This window comes from Pinus tabuliformis, chromosome 7 (assembly GCF_031772625.1).
Source record: "Pinus tabuliformis cultivar Carrire ecotype Pingquan chromosome 7, CPIR1, whole genome shotgun sequence".
In the NCBI taxonomy this organism is placed as follows: Eukaryota; Viridiplantae; Streptophyta; class Pinopsida; order Pinales; family Pinaceae; genus Pinus; species Pinus tabuliformis.
In genome coordinates this window covers 1,622,831,153-1,622,852,463 of record NC_142293.1, presented here as the reverse complement: position 1 = coordinate 1,622,852,463, position 21,311 = coordinate 1,622,831,153, and the positions used below count along the sequence as shown (strand labels likewise).

The 21,311-nt window shown below is 36.3% G+C and overlaps 1 protein-coding gene across 2 annotated transcripts in view; it reads left to right on the top strand.

The window, feature by feature from the left end:
* LOC149254448 (protein CYTOSOLIC ABA RECEPTOR KINASE 7-like) overlaps nt 1–842 on the top strand; it is a 39,960-nt gene extending 39,118 nt beyond the window's left edge. The window contains exons 8-9 of one of the 2 annotated variants that reach the window (XR_016267165.1): nt 177–465; nt 665–842. Coding sequence is in view for 1 of the 2 variants with exons in the window: in XM_089460159.1 (XP_089316285.1) it covers nt 177–308 (132 nt within the window). In the remaining variant the exon portion in view is untranslated. Of the gene's footprint in view, nt 1–176; nt 633–664 lie in introns of those variants that run through there. The other variant, XM_089460159.1, reaches the window with a different exon arrangement.
* The last annotated feature ends 20,469 nt before the right edge of the window (nt 843–21,311 follow it).

Below are 21,311 nucleotides of genomic sequence, written 5' to 3'. Positions count from 1 at the left end.
TATTTTATTTTATTTTATTTTTAATATTCATGATGGGCAGATGCTTTTGTAAGTTTATTGATAAATAGAACGGAGGGAGAGGTTTCTCTTCTCAAATCAGCCGGTCAGTGGCCCAGAAGTTGGATTCATGGCCAGCTATAGTTGCTTCTAAATTTTTTACTGTCTTTGTATGGCAGATGGCTGCTGTTGCGGCATTGTGTGTGCAGTATGAAGCAGATTTTCGTCCTAACATGAGTATTGTTGTCAAAGCACTTCAGCCATTGCTCAATCCAAAACCGACTCCCTCTGCATCTGAAGCTCAATTATGAAGATTTCATGACATGGTCTTTTCTGTAGTTTCAAAATTTTGTGTCTGTGTTCTGTAGTTGAAATGTAGATTACTAGATAATGGAACTTGCTTATGCAGATCTTATATTCCAATTCTGCTCAGTCGTGGTGGAGGTTGCATACTTCGTATGAAGATTGGTATTTGGATTTATTTGAACAATCAAATTCTTTAGTTCGTTATTGATGGTCGCGTCATATTTGTTGAAGCAACGTAGCATATATTGTAATCCTTGCTATGACTCTTAAATATCACTTGTGGCCCTGTTTATTCTTTAAGACTTCATGTAGGAGGAGTTTTTATTCAAGTCTGATCTACTATGTCTTTTGACCACTTCAGGAACATGGATATTGCATTTAAGAAGCAGTTTTCTTGCCTCTCCCTGCACCCTGTCCCCCCCTCCAACCTTTAGCAATTGTACAAGATCGAAACACAGGAAATGAGATGGTTCATAACATTTACCTTGTGCCTTATATCACATGTGATATTTCAGATAATTCAATCTATATTTAATCAAGACATGCTTTGCAAGGCTTTCTTTAGATCAAGATCTTAATCAGAATTGTTTCTTTAGTCCGTACCTTGCAGGGCTTTTGTTTACACGAACACAAGGGACCATTGTAGGTTAGGCTACAGAATGACAGATATGAATACTATGGGCAGAGTTGGATGGATACTTGATACTTGATACCATGCATAATGAAATGTTAGCAAGATATAGGTAGTTCTTGCAAAATTATTTAACAAAATATGCAAACCTTGTGCCCTATGTTATTAATAAGCAATACTGGCTAGAGTCTGAAAGTTAGCGAAATTGAAGGGATTCGCATAATATTTGAAGGGGAATTTACTTCATTGATGTTTGGTATGTGTCATTTATATCTGATCCTGAGATGATATTGCGAGACATTTGCAAATGTACCTGATATTTCTTATAAAAAATACCATTGTCGTTTTCCGAGGCTGGGTTTAGATCTCAATTTAGTATCGGGAATAACTCAATTTTGCCTAATGTCTGTGATAGCATATGGTGCATGATATGTATGCTTAAGAGAAATTGAAGGGATTCGCATAATATTTGAAGGGGAATTTACTTCATTGATGTTTGGTATGTGTCATTTATATCTGATCCTGAGATGATATTGCGAGACATTTGCAAATGTACCTGATATTTCTTATAAAAAATACCATTGTCGTTTTCCGAGGCTGGGTTTAGATCTCAATTCAGTCTCGGGAATAACTCAATTTTGCCTAATGTCTGTGATAGCATATGGTGCATGATATGCAAGCTTAAGATGAAATTCTTGTGTAAAATTACAGGTCGATTTTGCTTTGATTTGGTGAGCTGCAACATAATTCCACATCTTGCCTAGTGTCTGTGATAGAATATTGATGTAGGCTTAAGATGAAATTCTTGTGTAAAATTACAGGTCGATTTTGATTTGATCTGGTGAGCTGCAACATAATTTCACATCATATCCGGTGTCCATGTTCTGTCTTTGGCTTGGGAGGGGTCTATAACGGCTGTGTCAGTGTGTAGCAAGACAATTTCAATGACCCAACCCTTGTTCCGAATTCTCTCTAGCATGGAGACTAATGGTAAAATTTTATTAGCTCACTTCTTGCCTCGAGGAGGGTAGGCTTTATTGTGGGTTGGCCTAAATCACTACCTGGAAAACGTAAATTTTGTTACTAAATTCTTTGGAGCAATGGAGAAAACATTTATTGGGAAAAAGTTTCATGGTTTTAAAGGTCATAATAGGTTTATGCGGAAATTTCAGAAACCTCGTGCTCAAGACAATTCAGGAATTTCACCTCACGTTGAATACTTGAGGCTTTCTGAATCTGTTTCATGCGAACTTTCTAGCATATCTCTAAATCTGAAATATTAATTACCGTAGCATATATTACACTTTGTCCAACTATTCATAGTAAACTAGAATATCAAACAACCTTATAAATTACTCATTAACTTGATAAACTTGTCTGATTTTATTGTAGAGATTTCCAGAATAACACTCTGTAATATGTGTGATCTGTTATTTCAGAAATCTCTACAATATGATTAACTGTGGAAGTCTCCAATCACTCATCTGATTTTAGATTTGCAGTCCAGAATATCTGGACAACAAGGGTACACTTTTATTTCAAAAAATAATAAAGATACAAGTACATAATATCAGTGCACGACACGTTGGGACATGTCCTATCTGCTTATCATATGCTATGACATTCCAATTGTATCCAAACCTTAGCTAGGGCATCCACCATCAACAAGAAACTAGCAATGCATCACACCAAGCTACTTATTGGCTCCAAGAGCTTAACAAAAGATAGCATCAAACCGAGTCCACCTTTAATGTTCCACTTGCATCACACAAGTATTTTAGGAGGTTCTCCTAGCTTGCATCACGCAAGCTCTTGGTCTTCACTCCTATAGCATTCATGTGTTCATGTCTTACTCTAAGGTTTACATTGTTCAAGCCTAGATTGTATCTATAAGAAATCACTCCTATAGCATTCATGTGTTCATGTCTTACTCTAAGGTTTACATTGTTCAAACTAGATTGTATCTATAAGAAATCATCGAGGCAAATTACAAAGATAGAATAATTAATACTTTAATAAATGTTCTTTAAACATAGACTAGGTGCACACAAGTAAACCCTAGACCTTAGCCAAGTATTCAACCTCTAAGGTGTATGCTATATGGTCTTAGACTTTGAGGGCCAACTGTCTAGTGTTTATTCTCCTAGGTAGGTACCTCTCCCAATCTATCAAATGTCTTCCACGTTGTATGCTTCCAATGGGTTATTCTCCTAGGTAGGTACCTCTCCCAATCTAGCAAATGTCTTCCACGTTGTATGCTTCCAATGGGTTATTCCCTTGGGTAGGTACCTCTCCCAATCTAGCAAATGTCTTCCACGTTGAATGCTTCCAATGGGTTATTCTCCTAGGTAGGTACCTCTCCCAATCTAACAAATGTCTTCCACGTTGTATGCTTCCAATGGGTTAATCATCATGACATGTAGGATAACAACCTTGTAAGTGTGCTATGTTAGTACTGTATCCAAGGTTAAACATCCTCTCAAATTGAGTCATCCATGTCTCTTGACGAAGTGAAAATATTTTTGGAGTAACATCAAAAGTTGACATTCCCTCTACTAGATGAATGTTTTCTTCCCTCGAAATTTGCGACATGCAAATCTGGTCTCCAAAGTGCTAGTAGCATACCCCACCATGACTTTAACTTGTACCTACTCTGTAAGCATACGTGAGAGTCACTTCCACATGTATAGGGCCATACATCTTACCAATCAAGTAATCATTACTCAAAAAGGTAATTGAGTTACATCTTGTTCATATTGAACATTCATTTTACTAAAGGTTTCAAAGAACAATGATGTTGTATGGAGTTGGAAGGATGTAACCTTGGATCATTGTAGCTCGTTGAACTTTGAAATAACTAAGAACAAGGAAAACATCAACAATGACTAGTAAAACTCCAATACCCCTAAAATCAACATCATAAACAAAAATCTTTAGGTACCACATCAATAGTTATTCAAGACATTTTGCAAAGATAATCACATCTTCAAGTAAGACCATGGCATGTGGATAATGTATATTGGAGATAGGATAAAAATATTCATACTTCTCAACTCATTGATCTTGAAATACCAAGCTCGTGGTAAATTTAACAACCCATAAAGTATTATTATTAAATTGTGAACATGTTAATCCCTCACATGTACCTCAAAATCATAGACCATTAAAGTAACAATCTCAATGAAGTCACATCCCTCTATTTGAAAGAATCTTGATGCAAGTGTAACATGAAGGTTACTTCTTTCTAAGAGAATCCATCGACCATGTCATTGGTATTCATTACTACCATTAGTTGCAAGCTTGGAATTAATTGTTGATTCCACCACTATAATTTTTGAACCCATCTCCAAGTTGTCTTCCACAACTTTTTTCAATGTCAAATGCTCCTTTGCTCTTACAAAGTAAATCCAAACTCTAGCGATTTTCTAAAATTTATACCTCTAAAATATGAGTACAAAATATAATTGCAAATGAAGAATATAACATGAAATATCAACTCTAGAAGATCAAGCACAAAAGACAATCTCTACATAATATGAATGCATAAGATGGCCTACTAATATTCACCAATGCCTCAACATCACATTAGGTGTCACATCTATGACCAATCCCTCAAAAAAATATAATGTAGAGGATGTACAAACAATACTATTTCCAAAAGGACAATGTTGGAAGCTCCCTCAAATCTATACCATCATTGAGATTGGATAAGGTTCCCATTCTTGTGAACCCTTTAGGACACAATTTAAGAAAAAATGACTGATCAATTATCATCAATTAATCATAGAATGAATTAGATTGTTTGGATGCCAAAAGTCAACAAAACTATCATATGGTTAAGTAGGTCTATCACGAGCATCAATTCACATTGGTATTCACTAAAATAAATCATTTGCCTATCACAAAGGCTCTTAAATCCATTGAAAATAAATGACATACCAAACATCAATGAAGTAAATTCTCCATTATCAAAGGGCTCTTAAATCCATTGAAAATAAATGACATACCAAACATCAATGAAGTAAGTTCTCCATTATCAAAGGGAAAAACATATTGAGTAATTAGGTTTTCAACCCATCTAACTTTTCATTAATGCAAGTGCTCATTTTAAACATGTTAGGGTTTCACCATCCAACAACCTTAAAGGTTCAATGCTTGAATTATTTGGCCTTCAAATCAACAAGAAGTCGAAGCCCAATATGTTTTGATGCCACGTGGAAATTTAAAAAAAGTTGTGCTTAAGACAATTTTATAAATCTAAGCTCAATACTTGAGGTTTTCTGACTAAATCTGAAATATTAAGTACACCAACTTCTCTCCAACCAAAATCACTTGTAGGCCTAAAAAACAAAACCTTAAAATAATGCACTTTAAAGGGAGAAGATTCATATCCATAAAGGCTCAAACCCATTCACAAATTATATCTTGAATGATTTGTAAATCGCCGTGAATATTCCATTGGGTAGTTTGTCACAATAGATTTATTAAAATATATTAGAAACTCCAAAGTCTACACTACGAGGGTTAATTTTTTCAATTTTATCTTGAATGATTTGCAAATTGCTGTGGATATTCCATTGGGTAGTTTGTCACAATAGATTTATTAAAATTTATTAGAAACTTCAAAGTCTACACTACGAGGGTTAATTTTTTCAGTTTGTCACAATAGATTTACTGAAATCTACACTACGAGGGTTAATTTTTCCTTAGAATTTTGGATTTGTTAATTACTATTTATTGCATATGCATTCAAATTATAGTTATATAGAAAATAGAAAACAAATAGAACAACTAAACACAAACTGCGATAACACGTGATATGACATAGGAAACCCTTTCAGGTGAGGTTGCTTTGCGCTTTCTTTCTTCGAATGGAAATGGACTCAAGTACAAATGAGTGAGACCTGTGACTCGTGGACTAATATAGTACTCAAATCCTCTCTGTTTGTTCTCTCTTTGCCCACTCTTAGCTACTTGGCTCATTTATGGAACAAAATGCACTTGAATAGAATGGTACCCCTGTTCCTCCCAGTGGCTCAGTGATAACACAACTCGATAACCTACTAGTGGTTAAGTTTGATTCCTTCAACTCTTAACTAAAGTTAGAATATGGACATCTTCTTCATCATGATCACGCAAGTAGCCGCTTCACAAATAATGAGGGATGACATGGATCCTCTCAAATCATGGTGGAAAAAACATGGCCACTTATGGTTGGCATAACTTTTTCATACATACTTCGATTGAGATGATCTTGCACCATTGGAAAGGTGGCTATGTGTAGAATAATGTCAGGGGGCGTGGCATTTATGTGACAAAGTTTTACCTCCCTAAAATGTCATTTGATGCCTCAAATTTCTTTTGGAAGGTTTTAGATCACAATTCACCAAACTTGGACGCTTCGGTTAAAATGGTCTTGTGAGCTGATTTGTCCACTTTTTCTGCTCTAAAAACATCGAGATAGATGAAAAATAATATAATGATCCAATTTGGATCACACCTCCCCATTTTTAGATGCTTTAAGTGTTGGAGAAACTGAGAGGGGGAGTGAATCAATATTTCTTTCAATTGTTATATTATGCTAGTTAAGATTTTTATCACAAAATAAACCAAAACACAAGAGATAGAACAAAAATATTTTTATTGATAAAAAATAGTGAAGACTCCAATCCTCTTTTACAACAATTTCAGGCTCCAACCTATATAACAAAATATCTGAGTTTTTCAAGGCTCCAACCTTTAGACAAATCCAAGCTCCTACTTGGTCAAAATAAGGAATCCAATCCTTTCAGCAACTCCAAGCTCCAACCTGGTTAAAAATGAGGGCTCCAATCCTCTCGACAACTCCAAGTTCCAACTTGGTCAAACCAAAAGTTTACAATAAATACTTCAAAGATTCTCCAAGTATGCTTCAAAGGTATCTTCAATGGTTTTCCAATAAGTCTCCAATAATGCTTTAACAAGTCTTCAAGTGTGCTCCAAAAAATCTATAATGTTGCTCCAACAAATCTCAACAGTGCTCCAATATGTCTTCAAGGATGTCTTTAAGAAGACTCCAACAATGCTTCAAGATGCTCCAAGAATGTTTTCAAAAACTTCAGGATTGTTGCTCCAATCAAGGCTCTAGTAAGGGTAAGAATATTATCTAAGAAACATCCCTATGGTTCGCTACAAGATTATTCAAAAGATGCTCAAATGTCTACTCTCAAGCTAGGTTGAAAGACTTCTCCAAAGTGACTGCGACTTCAGCTCCAAAGTGATTGTGACTTCTGCTCAAACTACTGAAGTTTCTGCACTGGTAGGTCTGCTCCAAAACTTGTAATTTATGCTTAAAAAGTTGAACCTTCTTCACAACAAAAAGGGCCAAAGAAAATTTTGTTTAGCAAAGACTACTCCAAGCGCTGAAATTCAGAGCCTGCCATAGACTTTCCATAGGTCTGAATGCCTTGGGGCCAAAATTGTAGGGGTCTTCTCCTTGCCAAGGCCGAAGGTTATAGAGGTCTACTCCTTGCTTCATGGTCAAAAATCTGATCCAAAAGGGTCGAGTTATGCTTCCAAGGAGGGCCGACGTATAGTCTTTTAAGGAGGTTGAAACTTCTACAAAAGTCAACAAGAAACATCCCTATGGTTCGCTACAAGATTATTCAAAAGATGCTCAAATGTCTACTCTCAAGCTAGGTTGAAAGACTTCTCCAAAGTGACTGCGACTTCAGCTCCAAAGTGATTGTGACTTCTGCTCAAACTACTGAAGTTTCTGCACTGGTAGGTCTGCTCCAAAACTTGTAATTTATGCTTAAAAAGTTGAACCTTCTTCACAACAAAAAGGGCCAAAGAAAATTTTGTTTAGCAAAGACTACTCCAAGCGCTGAAATTCAGAGCCTGCCATAGACTTTCCATAGGTCTGAGTGCCTTGGGGCCAAAATTGTAGGGGTCTTCTCCTTGCCAAGGCCGAAGGTTATAGAGGTCTACTCCTTGCTTCATGGTCAAAAATCTGATCCAAAAGGGTCGAGTTATGCTTCCAAGGAGGGCCGACGTATAGTCTTTTAAGGAGGTTGAAACTTCTACAAAAGTCAACGAATCCAACATAAAATAAACTTCAAAAAGGCAACTAGAAATTCTCCAAGAAAACCAGATCCAAGAAACCAAGTCTAAAAGCGAATTCTTTCTCTAACTTTCCACCAAGTTCATGAATTATGGCCTTGTTTTCTTTACTTCACATCAAACTCTCTTTCTTTCTTGCCTTGGCCGAGTTGGATGCTCAAATGAGGTTGAACAAGGTCATCGTTATGCTAATTAGTTCATGGTTGAATAGACACATCTTTTAGAGAGGGCCAACTTGTGTTCATGTAGGCTCATGTAGGCAGACATCAAAAACATGATTCTCTAACTTGTAAATTCAATACCTTTTCAGTGAGGAGTTAGGAGGTGAGTAAGTACTGGTTGGAAAGGGCTTGAATTCCTCTACAAGACTGTGTGATTTTATTTTTGATAAGGTGTCTTCTTTGACATCAATAATAAGAATTCTTCCAACAATTTTCCCCTTTGTTATTTATGGCAACAATCTCTTCATATGCTACTCCCCCTTTTATCATGCTTCTCCCCCTGTCATCGTGCTACTCCCCTTGTCATATTCTCCCCCTTTGATATCAATAGCAAAAGGATTCTCTAATAGGATGCAAGAGAGATGACCCCCATCTTTTGACGAATATGTTTGAATGCTTCTTGAGGTAGGGGTTTGTTGGAAAAGATGTAACTAGGTTTGGTCTTCATATATGTAATTTTGATATTTATTCAAGAAAAGAGAATTTATTTTGATATTATTTGTCAATGAGTTTCTTGCTCATTGAAAATAGGTCAAACACATTTTGAAGTGCTTCTAGGGAGTCAAAGTCAAAATATAATTATGATGAGACCCTTTGAGGTCATGTTACATCATGTTTGATTTCATACAAAGTCATGGGAACACCTCCAAGGCTAGTCAAATGCTCTCCTAGCAGAAACGAAGACTACAAGTAGCAAATAATGAAGAAAAATGAATTTAAAAGCTGAATTGTCAAGTCAGCTTTAGGGATAGTCATGTCGGCTTGAAGGAGGAGGGAGAAACCTTTATAAATAGAGGTTGTCCACTCCTCATTTACACACATCATCTCAGCTCTGAAATTCGCATACATGAAAGGGTTATAAGGACAAAGAAAAGAGGAGATAAAGGGTCTGAAATGGCAGCGTAGCAAAGAGACCAAACAATGAAGGAGGAGAGGGCTAATTCAGGCCTAGTTTAGGAATCCAAGAGCTGGAAGGAGGGTCAAGTTCCCTTGCTAGAGGCCCAAAGCTTTAGGCGCTGTTTGCGGACTGTTTGAGGGTAGAAAAGAGGTGAGGTATGACTATTTTGTTGGGCTATTAGGGTGCCGCAGAGACCTGTGGTAGGCCGCAGGCCTAGCCACACCAAAACAAGGCTGATGGAGGCTTGAGAGGTTGTTATATGCCCAACACAATAACACATAGAAGCAACACCTTACCTTGGCTAAGTCGCAATTATTTGAAGGGTGTTTTTTGTGGGTTTATTAAGGGCTATTGCAACATGCACTTTCCCTAACCAGGGACAACAATACAACAATTTAGTGCATAAACATAAGAGACCTAATTCAGATGAGTGGTTGGGTCTACAAGGTCTCCTAAGGACAACTAAGAAGGATCTATTTATAGCGAAGAAGAGAAGCCTTAATATTCTAGGGTTTGCTAACCTAGAAAACAAAGTGTCCGAAGAAGAGCCGGAAGATGTGCCAGAAGTGACAATGCGGAAAGAGGAAGGATTTGACTCATGCTTGGAGGGCATTCTAGTAAAGGGTCTAGGGTGTGGCAATTGTTCAAATAAGAAGCTTCAATAAGAGAAAACTTACAATGGGATTTCCTCTCAAGGGTAGAGAGGGTTTGTCCCTAGCAGAGAGCCAAATTTGTGTTCTTTTTATTTTGTTTTGGTAGTAGTTTGATGAAGCACACACATATGCACTAATAAGAAGAATAAGAAGTATAAGCTAACTAAGAAAAAGTAAAAAGACTTCACAAATTGTTATCAAGTCTCAAATAATCATCACAACACTGCTTTGCCCTAGATTCTTTAACAAGGTATCAGAGTGAAGGTGATACATCAAGGAAAGGGCAACTCAAGAACACTCAAGCATCTTCAAAGTTGAAGCATCAAGCCTAGAAGTCTCAACCACTTCAAGGACAAGAAGGGTCTACAATCCATCATTCATCAAGAAGGGCTACAAATCTAGAAGGAGAGCCTTATGTTAAAGAAGAATCAGATCTACATCAAGCTACAAGTCCTCAAGCACACCTCATCACCAAGCAAGTCCACTTGGAGAAGAAAACTTGAAGGACATCAAGATCTAGGGAAGATAAGCCATCAAGCTTTTAAGGAGGGAGAAAATCCATCAAATCTCAAAATCTATCAATTAAGTACATGTCCTCTTCTAAATATATATCAATGTATTTTTGCAAGGAAAGAAATAAATTGGTAGGCACCAATAACTTTCTTGCATGGAAGAAGAGGATTGATCTACTTCTCAAGGAGAATGAGATATTAGAGTATGTCAAGGGGAACATCACTGTCCCTGCTAAGGAAAAAATTCAAGCTTTAGCCAAGTTCAATAAGGATGAGACAAGAGCTCAAAGTATTCTGATAGAATCAATCAAGGACTCTCTCATTCCTTATGTCTCCAAGTTTGAGACATCAAAATAAATTTATGATAAGCTAGTAGAGCTATTCGCAGTATCCACCACTGGGGAAGTATTATCTTTGAGGAATGAATTATACAAGATGAAGATAACAAAGGAAGGAATAGCTCCCTACCTCAAGAAAATATCTGAGATGAGAGATCAACTTCAAGAGCTTGGGGAAGTCATGTTTGACAGAGAGATGACAACTGTTGTACTCAATGCTCTACCTAAGGAGTGGGGAAACTTCACATCAAGCATTTATGCCAAGAAGGAAGTAACCACTCAGTGATATGTGGTCTCTATGAAGAACATAGGAGACTAGACTTAAGGCGAAATAAGATGTGGGATCAAAGGAGAGAATTTTCTACCATGGAAAAAAGAAAGGGTAAATTTGGCAAGGTTTGTCCACAAAGAACAACCAACGAAGACATGTCCAAGATCCAATGTTTTGGATGCCAAGAATATGGAAACTACAAAAGGAATTGTCCCAAGCTTAAGAAGGAAAACAACAACAAGAGAAATAGAGAAGAAGCTCATATAACTTAAGAGGTGGAAGAGGAAGGAAAGAAGCAAAAGAAGGAAGGTCCTCCAATCTCTACTATGACTAGGTCAAGCTCTTTCCTTCTAGACTTCTTTCAAAGTTTTGAGTAGAATAGGAACATGTAGTAATAAATTAAATTGCATGGCTGGAATTACTCTCTAGAATCTAGTAGCATGATGTACATGGAGTTCTAGGCACTCATGTAGATGTAGCATTTATGAGAAGAACAAAAATGCATAAGTAGAAATATATTCTAGAATATAGGAGCATGGAAAATATATCTCAATGATATTCATGTAGAAGGAGCATACCTAGAATAAGACCTCATATATGATGGAATAAAACTTGATCATGACAAGAATCTTAGAAGACCTAAATCATCAAAGGTAGGAAACATTTGCAAGGCGAGGATCATTAAGATCCTATGATGGAATCTTCAAAAGAAGTTTCGTGAACTAAGGAAAATGTCTCATTGGGAATCCCACTCATGGGATTCAATAAAAGGGATGATATGCATGTAGGCTAAGATGAAGCAAGAAGGGCTACACCAAAGAAGTATCAAGGAAGATCAAGATGAGGTATGTATGCATCAAAGTTTAAGTCATGTCATCATTTGTATATTATTGAGTCATGGGTATAGTTCTATAACATGATTAAGCATGAAAGGATATCTTTCACCAAGAACATGCTCAAAGGCATGTACCACAATGGAATGAAGGTCAACAAAAGAACATTATCACATAAGGAGCATAAGATTGCTGACTAAAAAGAAATAAGAAATGCTGACAAGTCCAGAAAGCAAGGGATGAAGGAATTCTTACACAAGAAGCATTAGGTGGTTGACCGATCTATCTGAGAAGAAGCAAATGAAGAAAGAGATCAAGCATGTGAAGAACACCATGATCACCGAGAATCACTATCTGACAAAATATCTTGAAAGATATCTCCCTAAAGAAGGAAATATAACTCTGATGAAGGAAGAAAGGGCCCTTGACACCAATGAAGACCTTGGAGATATAAAAGGTGCAGATAACTGATTCTACTCTATGAAGATGTTGTGATGAAGAAGCCATACAACAAAAGGAAAAATAATGTTGAAGCAATATCAGGATGAAGTCATGATGGGATACCAGGTCAAATCATATAACCTAGCAAGTATGATGGAGCATCCATGAGGAGAGCATTCTAAAACATGGACAAGATGATAAAAGTGTAGCCAAGATGACTAGAAGAACCTGATAGTCACTTTCCACGAAGCAATGAAATGACTAACCAATAAGGAAAGTGATGGATGGATGGTGCCCTACCGAGCAGAAGTTCAATTGAAGACTTCATGACATCAATAAAAGAGATCATGCAACTAAATGACCCATGAAAAAGAAGTTGCTGATGAAGGAAAGAGTCCCCAGTTAAGAGGGAGCTCTGACAAGTCCCTGATTAAGAGGAAGTTTTGAATCACCCCTGATTACAAAGGAGTGACTATTGTGTTTTCCATGTCATGGGTCATGCAGGACTAACAACCGTAAGTCTAGATGAAGGCCATGAATGGAAATGTAAACGCAAGATAGACACAACATTCTTGTCTTCATTTGGGAAAAAAGAATGGGAGGATTAGGTAATCATCTGGCATCTGATACTCTTTGAGGATGTGTAGGGAATCCAAGACAAGAGTAGGCAAGAGGACCGATATTCTTTGAGGGTTGGGAACCCAAGATAAGAATAGTCCTAGAAGGTCATAATCAAGAACACCTGGGGGGGTATGTACCTTGAGAGACAATGATGAAGGTGTCTATAAATCATTGGTCTCACCAACATTGTAGCTCATGGTCTCGTAAAGAGATGGAGCTATTAGTCAAGGCCTTGCACTATGACAATGCTTATGAACATGATGCTAAAACAGATGGATTGCTAATCTAGTTTCTCTTATGTGAATTCTTCAAGATTGAAAATTTCCAAACACCTTGTAATGTTGTATGAATACCTCCCTAGTTAAGAGGGAGTGTTGGAAAAGATGTAACTAGGTTCAGTTTTCATATATGTAATTATGTTATTTATTCAAGAAAAGAGAATTTATTTTGATATTATTTGTCAATGAGTTTCTTGCTGATTGAAAATAGGTCAAGCACATTTTGAAGTGCTTCTAGGGAGTCAAAGTCAAAATGTAATTATGATAAGACCCTTTGCGGTCATGTTACATCATGTATGATGTCATACAAGGTCATGGGAACACCTCCAAGGCAAGTCAAATCCTCTCCTAGCAGCAACGAAGACTACAAGCAACAAATAATGAAGAAAAATGAATTTAAAAGCTGAACTGTCAAGTCGGCTTTAGGGACAGTCATGTTGGCTTGAAGGAGGAGGGACAAACCTCTATAAATAGAGGTTGTCCACTCCTCATTTAGACACACCATCTCAGCTCTGAAATCTGCATACATGAAAGGGTTATAAGGACGAAGAAAAGAGGAGATAAAGGGTCTGAAAGGGCAGCGTAGCAAGGAGACCAAACAACAAAGGAGGAGAGTGCTAATTCAAGCCTAGTTTAGGAACCTGAGAGCTGGAAGGAGGGCTGAGTTCCCTTGCCAGAGTGTCGAAGCTTCAGGGGTTGTTTGCAGACTATATGAGGGCGAAAAAGAGGTGAGGTACGACTATTTTGGAGGGCTGTTAAGGTGACACAGAGACCTATGGTAGGTCGCAGGCCTAGCCACACCAAAAAAGGGTTGCAAGGAGGCTATTATATGCCTAGAACATCAACACATAGAAGAAACACCTTACCTTGACTAAGCCACAATTATTTTAAGGGTGTTTTTTGTGGGTTTATGAAGGGCTGTTGCAACATGCACTTGCCCTAACCAGGGACAACAATATAACAATTTAGGATGAGCAAGTGGGTCTACAAGGTCTCGTAAGGAGAACTAAGAAGGATCTATTTATAGTGAAGAAGATAAGTCCTAGTATTATAGGGTTTACTAACCTAGACGACAAAAGTACTGGAAGACAAATTGCCGGAAAAAGAGCCGGAAGATGTGTTAGAAGTGACAGTGCAAAAAGAGGAAGGATTTGACTCATTCTTGGAGGACATTCTAGTTAAGGGTCTAGGGTTTGGAAATTGTTAAAATAAGAAGCTTCAATAAGAGAAAACTTACAAAGGGTTTCCCTCTCAAGAGTGGAAAGGGTTTGTCCCTGGCAAAGAGCCAAATTTGTGTTCTTGTTATTTTATTTTGGTAGAAGTTTGATGAAGCACACACATATGCACTAATAATAATAAGAAGAAGTACAAGCTAACTAAGAAAAAGTAAAAAGACTTCACAAATTGCTATCAAGTCTCAGAGAATCATCACAACACTACTTTGCCCTAGATTCTCTAACAAGGTTTTGTGAAGATATCTGCAATTTTCTCCTTAGTCTTGAAATACTCCATTTTGATATTCTTCCTTGCAAATTGTTCTCGGAGGAAGTGATCATTGATTGGGATATGTTTTGTCTTGGAATGCATGTATGGATTCTTTGAGAGGCTAATTGCACAGGTGTTGTTACAATAAATGGTGATAGGCTAATTTGTTTCTATGTTGACATCCTTCCTAGGATTTGTGTACAACAATTTGTTGCTGCTATGTACTTGGATTCAACTTTCTGAGAGAGATATAGATGATTGTACTTTTCTTAACCAATATACAAGACAATCTCCCAAGAAGAATGCATTCCCATCAATATTTTTTTGATCATTAATGCTTCCTACCCAGTCTGGACAAGTATATGTTGTCAAGGTAAGATTTGTGCCCTTCGGGTACCATAGTCCAAAATCAAGAGTACCTTTCAATTATCTGAGCATTCTCTTTACAACTAGCATATGTGATTCCTTAGGGGCTGATTGGAATCTTGCCACCATTCCTATTCCTTGCATGATGTCTGGTCGTGAAGCTGTCAAATATAAAATACTTCTAATCCTTGATCTATAAATACTAGCATCGACCATAGGAGATTCATCATCCTTACTTAGCTTACAACCTGTAATAATAAGTGTGCTCACTATAGTATATTCTTTCATCTCAAATCACTTAAGCATATCCTTAAGATATTTGCTTATGATATAAACATACCTGCTTTGGTTTGAGTGACTTGAACTTCAAGAAAGTAAGACAACTCACCAATCATCGACATTTCAAATTCTTTTGAGATGTTTTGCGCAAATCTGTGACTCATTTAATCATTTTTGCTCCCAAAGATCAAATCATCTACGTATATCAGTGTGATTAACATATTGTCTTTGTCCACCTTCATGTAAAGATTGCTTCTTGCAACTCCTTTCTTGAATCCTTCTTGTTGAATATAGTGATCAAGTCTAGCGTACCAAGCTCTTGGAGTTTGCTTTAATCCACACGGGGCCTTCTTCAATTTGCAAACAAAATATTTTCCTTCTGCTAAGTCAAACCCTTCTGGTTGTTCCATGTATACTTCTTCCTTTAGGTCACCATTTAGAAATGCTTATTTTACGTCCATTTGATAAACTTTGAAGCCTTTAGAACAAAAAAATGCCAAAAACATCCTTATAGCTTCTAACCAGGCAACAAGAGCGAAGGTTTCTTCAAAGTCAATTCCTTCTATTTGAGAGTACCCTTTGCATACCAACCTTGTGTAGATTATGATGATTTGTCCATCTTCACTCATTTTGTTCTTAGACACCTATTTGGTTCCTATGACATTCTTATCTTTTGGATAAAGTATTAGCGTCCATACTCCATTCTTTTCAATTTGATACATCTCTTCTTCCATTTCTTTTATCTAGTGAGGATCCTTGTTTGAGTGAAAATTCTGGTTCCACTGTGGATAGTAAGACAATATGATTCCTTTTTGGTGTATTTCTCATCTTTCTTTGAGTTTTTATTCCACCATCGACATCTCCAATAATTTGATCTTCCGGATGATTTTTTTGAATGAATTTTACCTTTCATGGAGTTTGAGATGGTTCCTTTTGATTTTTTGGATCCTTTTCTTCTTTTGCAGCATCTTCTTCTTGATCTCCAAGGATAGGATCTTCTTCATTGATTCCAATTTATTTTCCAGGAAAATCCTAATCAATCCTTACATTAATACTTTCAATTACCTTTCACAACTGATTGTTGTAGCATTTGTAGGCCTTGCTTCTTGTAGAGTATCCAAGAAATATTTATTCGTTAACCCGAGAATCAAACTTGCCTGGTGAATCGTCATTGATATTCATAAAAAAATTAATTCCAAATATTCTGAAATATTTCAATGAAGAAGGTCTTCCTGTCCATAATTCATGTGGATTTTTATCACTATTCGCCCAGATTTGTGCCATATTCATAGTATATATTATTGCCCCAACTTATTCTCTCCAAAATTTAGGTTTTAAATCAGTTGCTAATAGCATTGTTCTTGCTGTCTCATGTACAAATATGTTTGTTATTTCAACCAGTCCATTTTGTTGTGGAGTGTTAGCAACATATAGTTCCCTCTTGATTCCATGTTTTTTCACAGAATTCATTGAATTCCCTTGAGGTAAATTCTCCACCTCTATCTGTCCTTGACCATTTGATCTTTGATTCACTTTCATTTTCAACAGCTGCTTTGAAGGTTTTAAAACACTCTAGTGTCTCTAACTTAAATCTTATGAAAAATACCCACGTCATTCTCATATAATGATCTATAAAAAATATAAAGTACCTTTCTCCTTGTAGAGTTGGAGTTCCTGTTGGCCCGCATAGATCTGCATGAATGATTTCTAGAGGTTTTGATGCAAAACATTCCTTTGTCTTGAAGCTGGTCCTTGCTTGCTTTCCATGTGGCATGGTGGAAAAATAACCTTTTTAGGTTTTGAAATTATGGGGATATCTCTCACTACTTGAAAATTGATAATATTCACTAAATTATCAAATTTTAGATGTCCCAATTGCTTGTGCCATAGCCAACTTTCACCTGTTTGACTGAGATAACATATTTCTTGTATTTCGTCGAGAATGTATACATTGTATGTTGTTCTTACTCCTTTTCCCATAAATTTTCTTGAAGAAGACTTTCTTATTTCACAATCCTTGGCACAAAAGATGATATCATGTCCTTGGTCACATGTTTGGATTAGAATATTGTGCTTGATTCCTTCAACAAAGTGAATTTTGTGATTGGTACTCACTGTGCCTTTTCCAACAAATTTAACAGATCCACTTCCAATAGTCACATTTTCATCCTTCTTATTCAATGATATGAACTTCTTTTGGCCACCAATCATGTGCCTAGAACATCCACTATCTACAAACCATTTTCTTTCCTCATTTTGTGCACACAAAGCATGGCCACACTTTTTAGGGGTGGATTCTCTAGTTTTCTTTCTCCACATCGTTTCTCTTGATTCTAGTGGACAATTTTGCATTAGAGTAAATTTCAACTTAAAAGTGCCCATGAAATTTTTATTTAACTTCCATGTCATAATATGTAAACCAATCAAAATCCTTTAAATTTAAAAAGAAATACATGTGACATTTTGGAGGAAAAAGAAGAAAAACTACATTTTTAATTGTATTTTTGGCTTATCTCCTCATAGGTAGACTCAAATTTCAAGTGTAGACACTTGTTGGATGCAGAATTAAATTAGCCATCCAACAAATACCCATTATGCATAATTTTGAGAAGACCCACATTGATAAAAATTGAAGGTACATTAAAAAAATGTGTTCAACACACTTTTTTAATGTATCTTCAATTTTTATTGATGTAAATCTTCTCTAAAGTATGCATAATAGGTACTCGTTGGATGTGGAATATAATTCCGCATCCAATGAGTTTCTACACTTGAAATTTGAGTAAACCTATAAATAGATAAGCCAAAAATACAATTAAAAAAATTAGTTTTCTTCTTTTCCCTCCAAAATTCATAACTCTTATTTTATTATTTCAACTATTGTTTTATTATTTTTCATTAAGAGTGTTGGAAAAATGAATTGTTATTGATGTCAAAGTGACCTTAACTAAAGATGAAATTATTATAGGCTCATAGAGGACTTCAAGCCCTTTCCAACGAGTATTTACTCGCCCTCAAATTCCTTGTCATTGATGAGATATTAAGTTTTGAAGTTAAAATCTCAAAATTTGTCAAGCCTACATGTGCAAGTCGACACCTCCTCAAAGGGACATGTATCTGCACAATAGGTCAAACAAGTACAAATACAAAGTTGAACTCCTCATTCTACCCACCTAACTCGGTGAAGATAAGACATAAGTAAAGACATAATTCAAACATGAGGTGAGATAAAAAGGAGCGAAGAAGGCAAACTTGAAGAATCTTTTTGTGGTCACATTTTGAGATTTCGGCCTTAGGTTACTGTTATACTTTTGTGGAGACTTCACTGTAGAATATTTTTGTGTGGATTTTTGTGTCATTGTGGAGAAGTTCTGTGGAATTTTGTGGAGCAATTTTTGTGTCTCCATGGAATAGTTACTTCTACTTTAGGGGATTTTTAGTGGTCACCTTTTGTGATTACACTCTCTATAGTCTTGGCCTCTTATCAAGGACAGAACTTGGCATTGGAAGGAACTAACCTCAGCCTCAAATATAATTTAGTCTTCTATAGGAGTAGACCTTGGCTCTCAACAGACTCAGACCTGTGAAGTATTTCCCATAATTTGTAGCTCTTGGCATTAAAGAAACAAAATAAGTTCGACCTATGATACTCATACTTGTGCTTATTACAGTGGCAGATTTCAACCTTTGTTGGAGAAGACATTCTTAGGTTCTTTGAACATATTTATACCTTTATTAAGGTAGGTCTTCACAACCCTGTTGGGGATAGACATCTCGTTTTTTTGGGTGTAGATTTAAGTGTTCACCTTTGTTCATCTCTTTGTTTAGAAGCATTATTGAAAACATTTCTAGAAGTGGTTTTTGAAGAGTTTTTGGACAACTTTGAAGACAAGCAGATCCTTGTTCTCTTTGTATCATATCATCTCACCCTTGATTGAAGCACTCTTGAATAAAATTGCTTGAGGAATTGTTGGAGCGGCTTGTAGAGGACATGTTGATACTCAGTCTTTGGAACACCATTGAAGACATGACTTGGAAACATAAGACTCTTATTGAATCAACTTCTAGAAGAATTGGTGTACAAACCTCATTGAAGACTCCTTTGTTGCAAACTTGGAGCATCTATTGAGTTGACAGTTGAGAGCAGAGTTTGGGCTTTCTCTTGGACAAAACTAGGGCTATTGAAGTAACCATGGCTTGTTAAGGTAGATCTAAACCTTTGTTGGAGAAAACCTAAGAAGGCTCATTGAAGGCAAGCTTTGAAGGCTCCTTTTGAAGCAAGTTTGGAAGATCATCTTGTAGAAAACCTGGAGCAAACATGAAGAACCTTGGAGACACTTTCCATGAACCTTGTAGACTTGTTGGAGTTGACCATGTCAAGAAGTGTCTTGAAAGCATTTGTTGAAGTGGATATTGGAGAAGTTCGTAGTACTTTGTTGGGGCAATAATATTGTTAAATATATCCTTCAAGACTTGTTGGAGAAACTTTTGGAAGTCTTGAAGAAAACATTAAAGCCTCCTTGAAGAATTAAAGTAGATTGATAGGGTTAGAGCCCTAGAGGATTAGAGTCCTCACATAAGGTTGGAGCCTTGTGGAATCCCATGTTGGATCATGGAGTTGAGGTTTAAAGTCCTTAAGGAGACCAAGTAGGAGCTTCGACTTGAATTGAGAATTGGAGTCCTCACCCATGGTTGGTGCCTTGGAGAAGCAAAAAAAATATTGTATAGGTTGGAGCCTGAATCGTTGTAAAATAGGATTGAAGTCCTCATCATTTTCATTAATAAAATTATTACTTTTATTGAAAATTTTTGTGTTCTATAACTAAGGGATCTTAACTGGTATAATATAACAATTGTAAAAGAAATACAGATTCACCCCCTCTCTTAGTATTTTCAACAAGGAAGACACTTTTAGGCTGAAATTTCCTCTAATGTGCTTCATGATGATTATTGCATTTGGAGCATTCTAGACTATACTTTGAAAGATGAGAAAATGAATTGTAAGTCCTAATCTGGGTTTTTTTGGAATCAATAGTCTTATTTTGGTAATTAGTCCCATATTTTATTGAATCAACATTATTACCTCCATAAGCCTTGCAATGCTTAGCTTGATGACCAATTTTTTTACAAAGAAAACAATGACCAAGGAAATTAGTTTGATACAATGTTGATATAAGCTTGGCTTGCTGTGACATTATTTTATGGATAAGACAACTTCTCATTCCTTGGGTTATTGCGAAAAGGTCCTTTTGTTGTGTCATTTGGATAATATTCTCACTTCTTGGATGATTGCGAATAACATTAGCATGTTGGTGTTTTATAATGGTTCTCTCCAGACACCAACACCTTTGGATTTCTCGGTGGTTGGAGAGAAGTGTCGGGAGCACTTTCCCTATTGTTTTAAACCACACAGCTAGAATCAAGCTTACACCAAGACTGACGTAACCCAAAACTATCGCCTTTGTCAATAGAATTGTGAACCACAAACAAAGTCCATGAGCACACAACCCCACCTTTATCAGGAGAGTTGTAGCCCATAAGGAAAAACCCTGAAGCTTACGATCTCACTTATGTCGAAAGTTGTAACCCTCAAAGAAGAGCCCAAGAGCTTACAACTCCAACGAAACTGAAAAAAATAAAAGAAAAATAACTATGTACCCTAACACTAAAAACCATGCAAAATAAAGCATCACAACATTTCTTTAGGCAAGTAAAGTTAAAGTGAATCCTTCCCCATCAAAAGTGAAATTTTTTAATGTTTAAGTTGAATAAAATGAAATGTAGAAACTTTCATTTGAATATTAATGTTTAGTTGCACAATCTAATATTAAATTAAATGTTGTTTAGTATTTTTTTATTTGTAAGTAAAAATGAAATATAATATCAATCGAATTTTCAGTATACTAAACCAAGCTTGAGTGAATAGTATTTTGTCAACCTTTGAATAAAGAAATGTTATAACCAAAGATAACACTAAATTAAAACAATAATAAAATATCTTTACAAAAACCAAAGGTAATGCAAAGAACGAAAGGGAAATGCTATTATATAACACTATGTACACATATTACTGCATATGT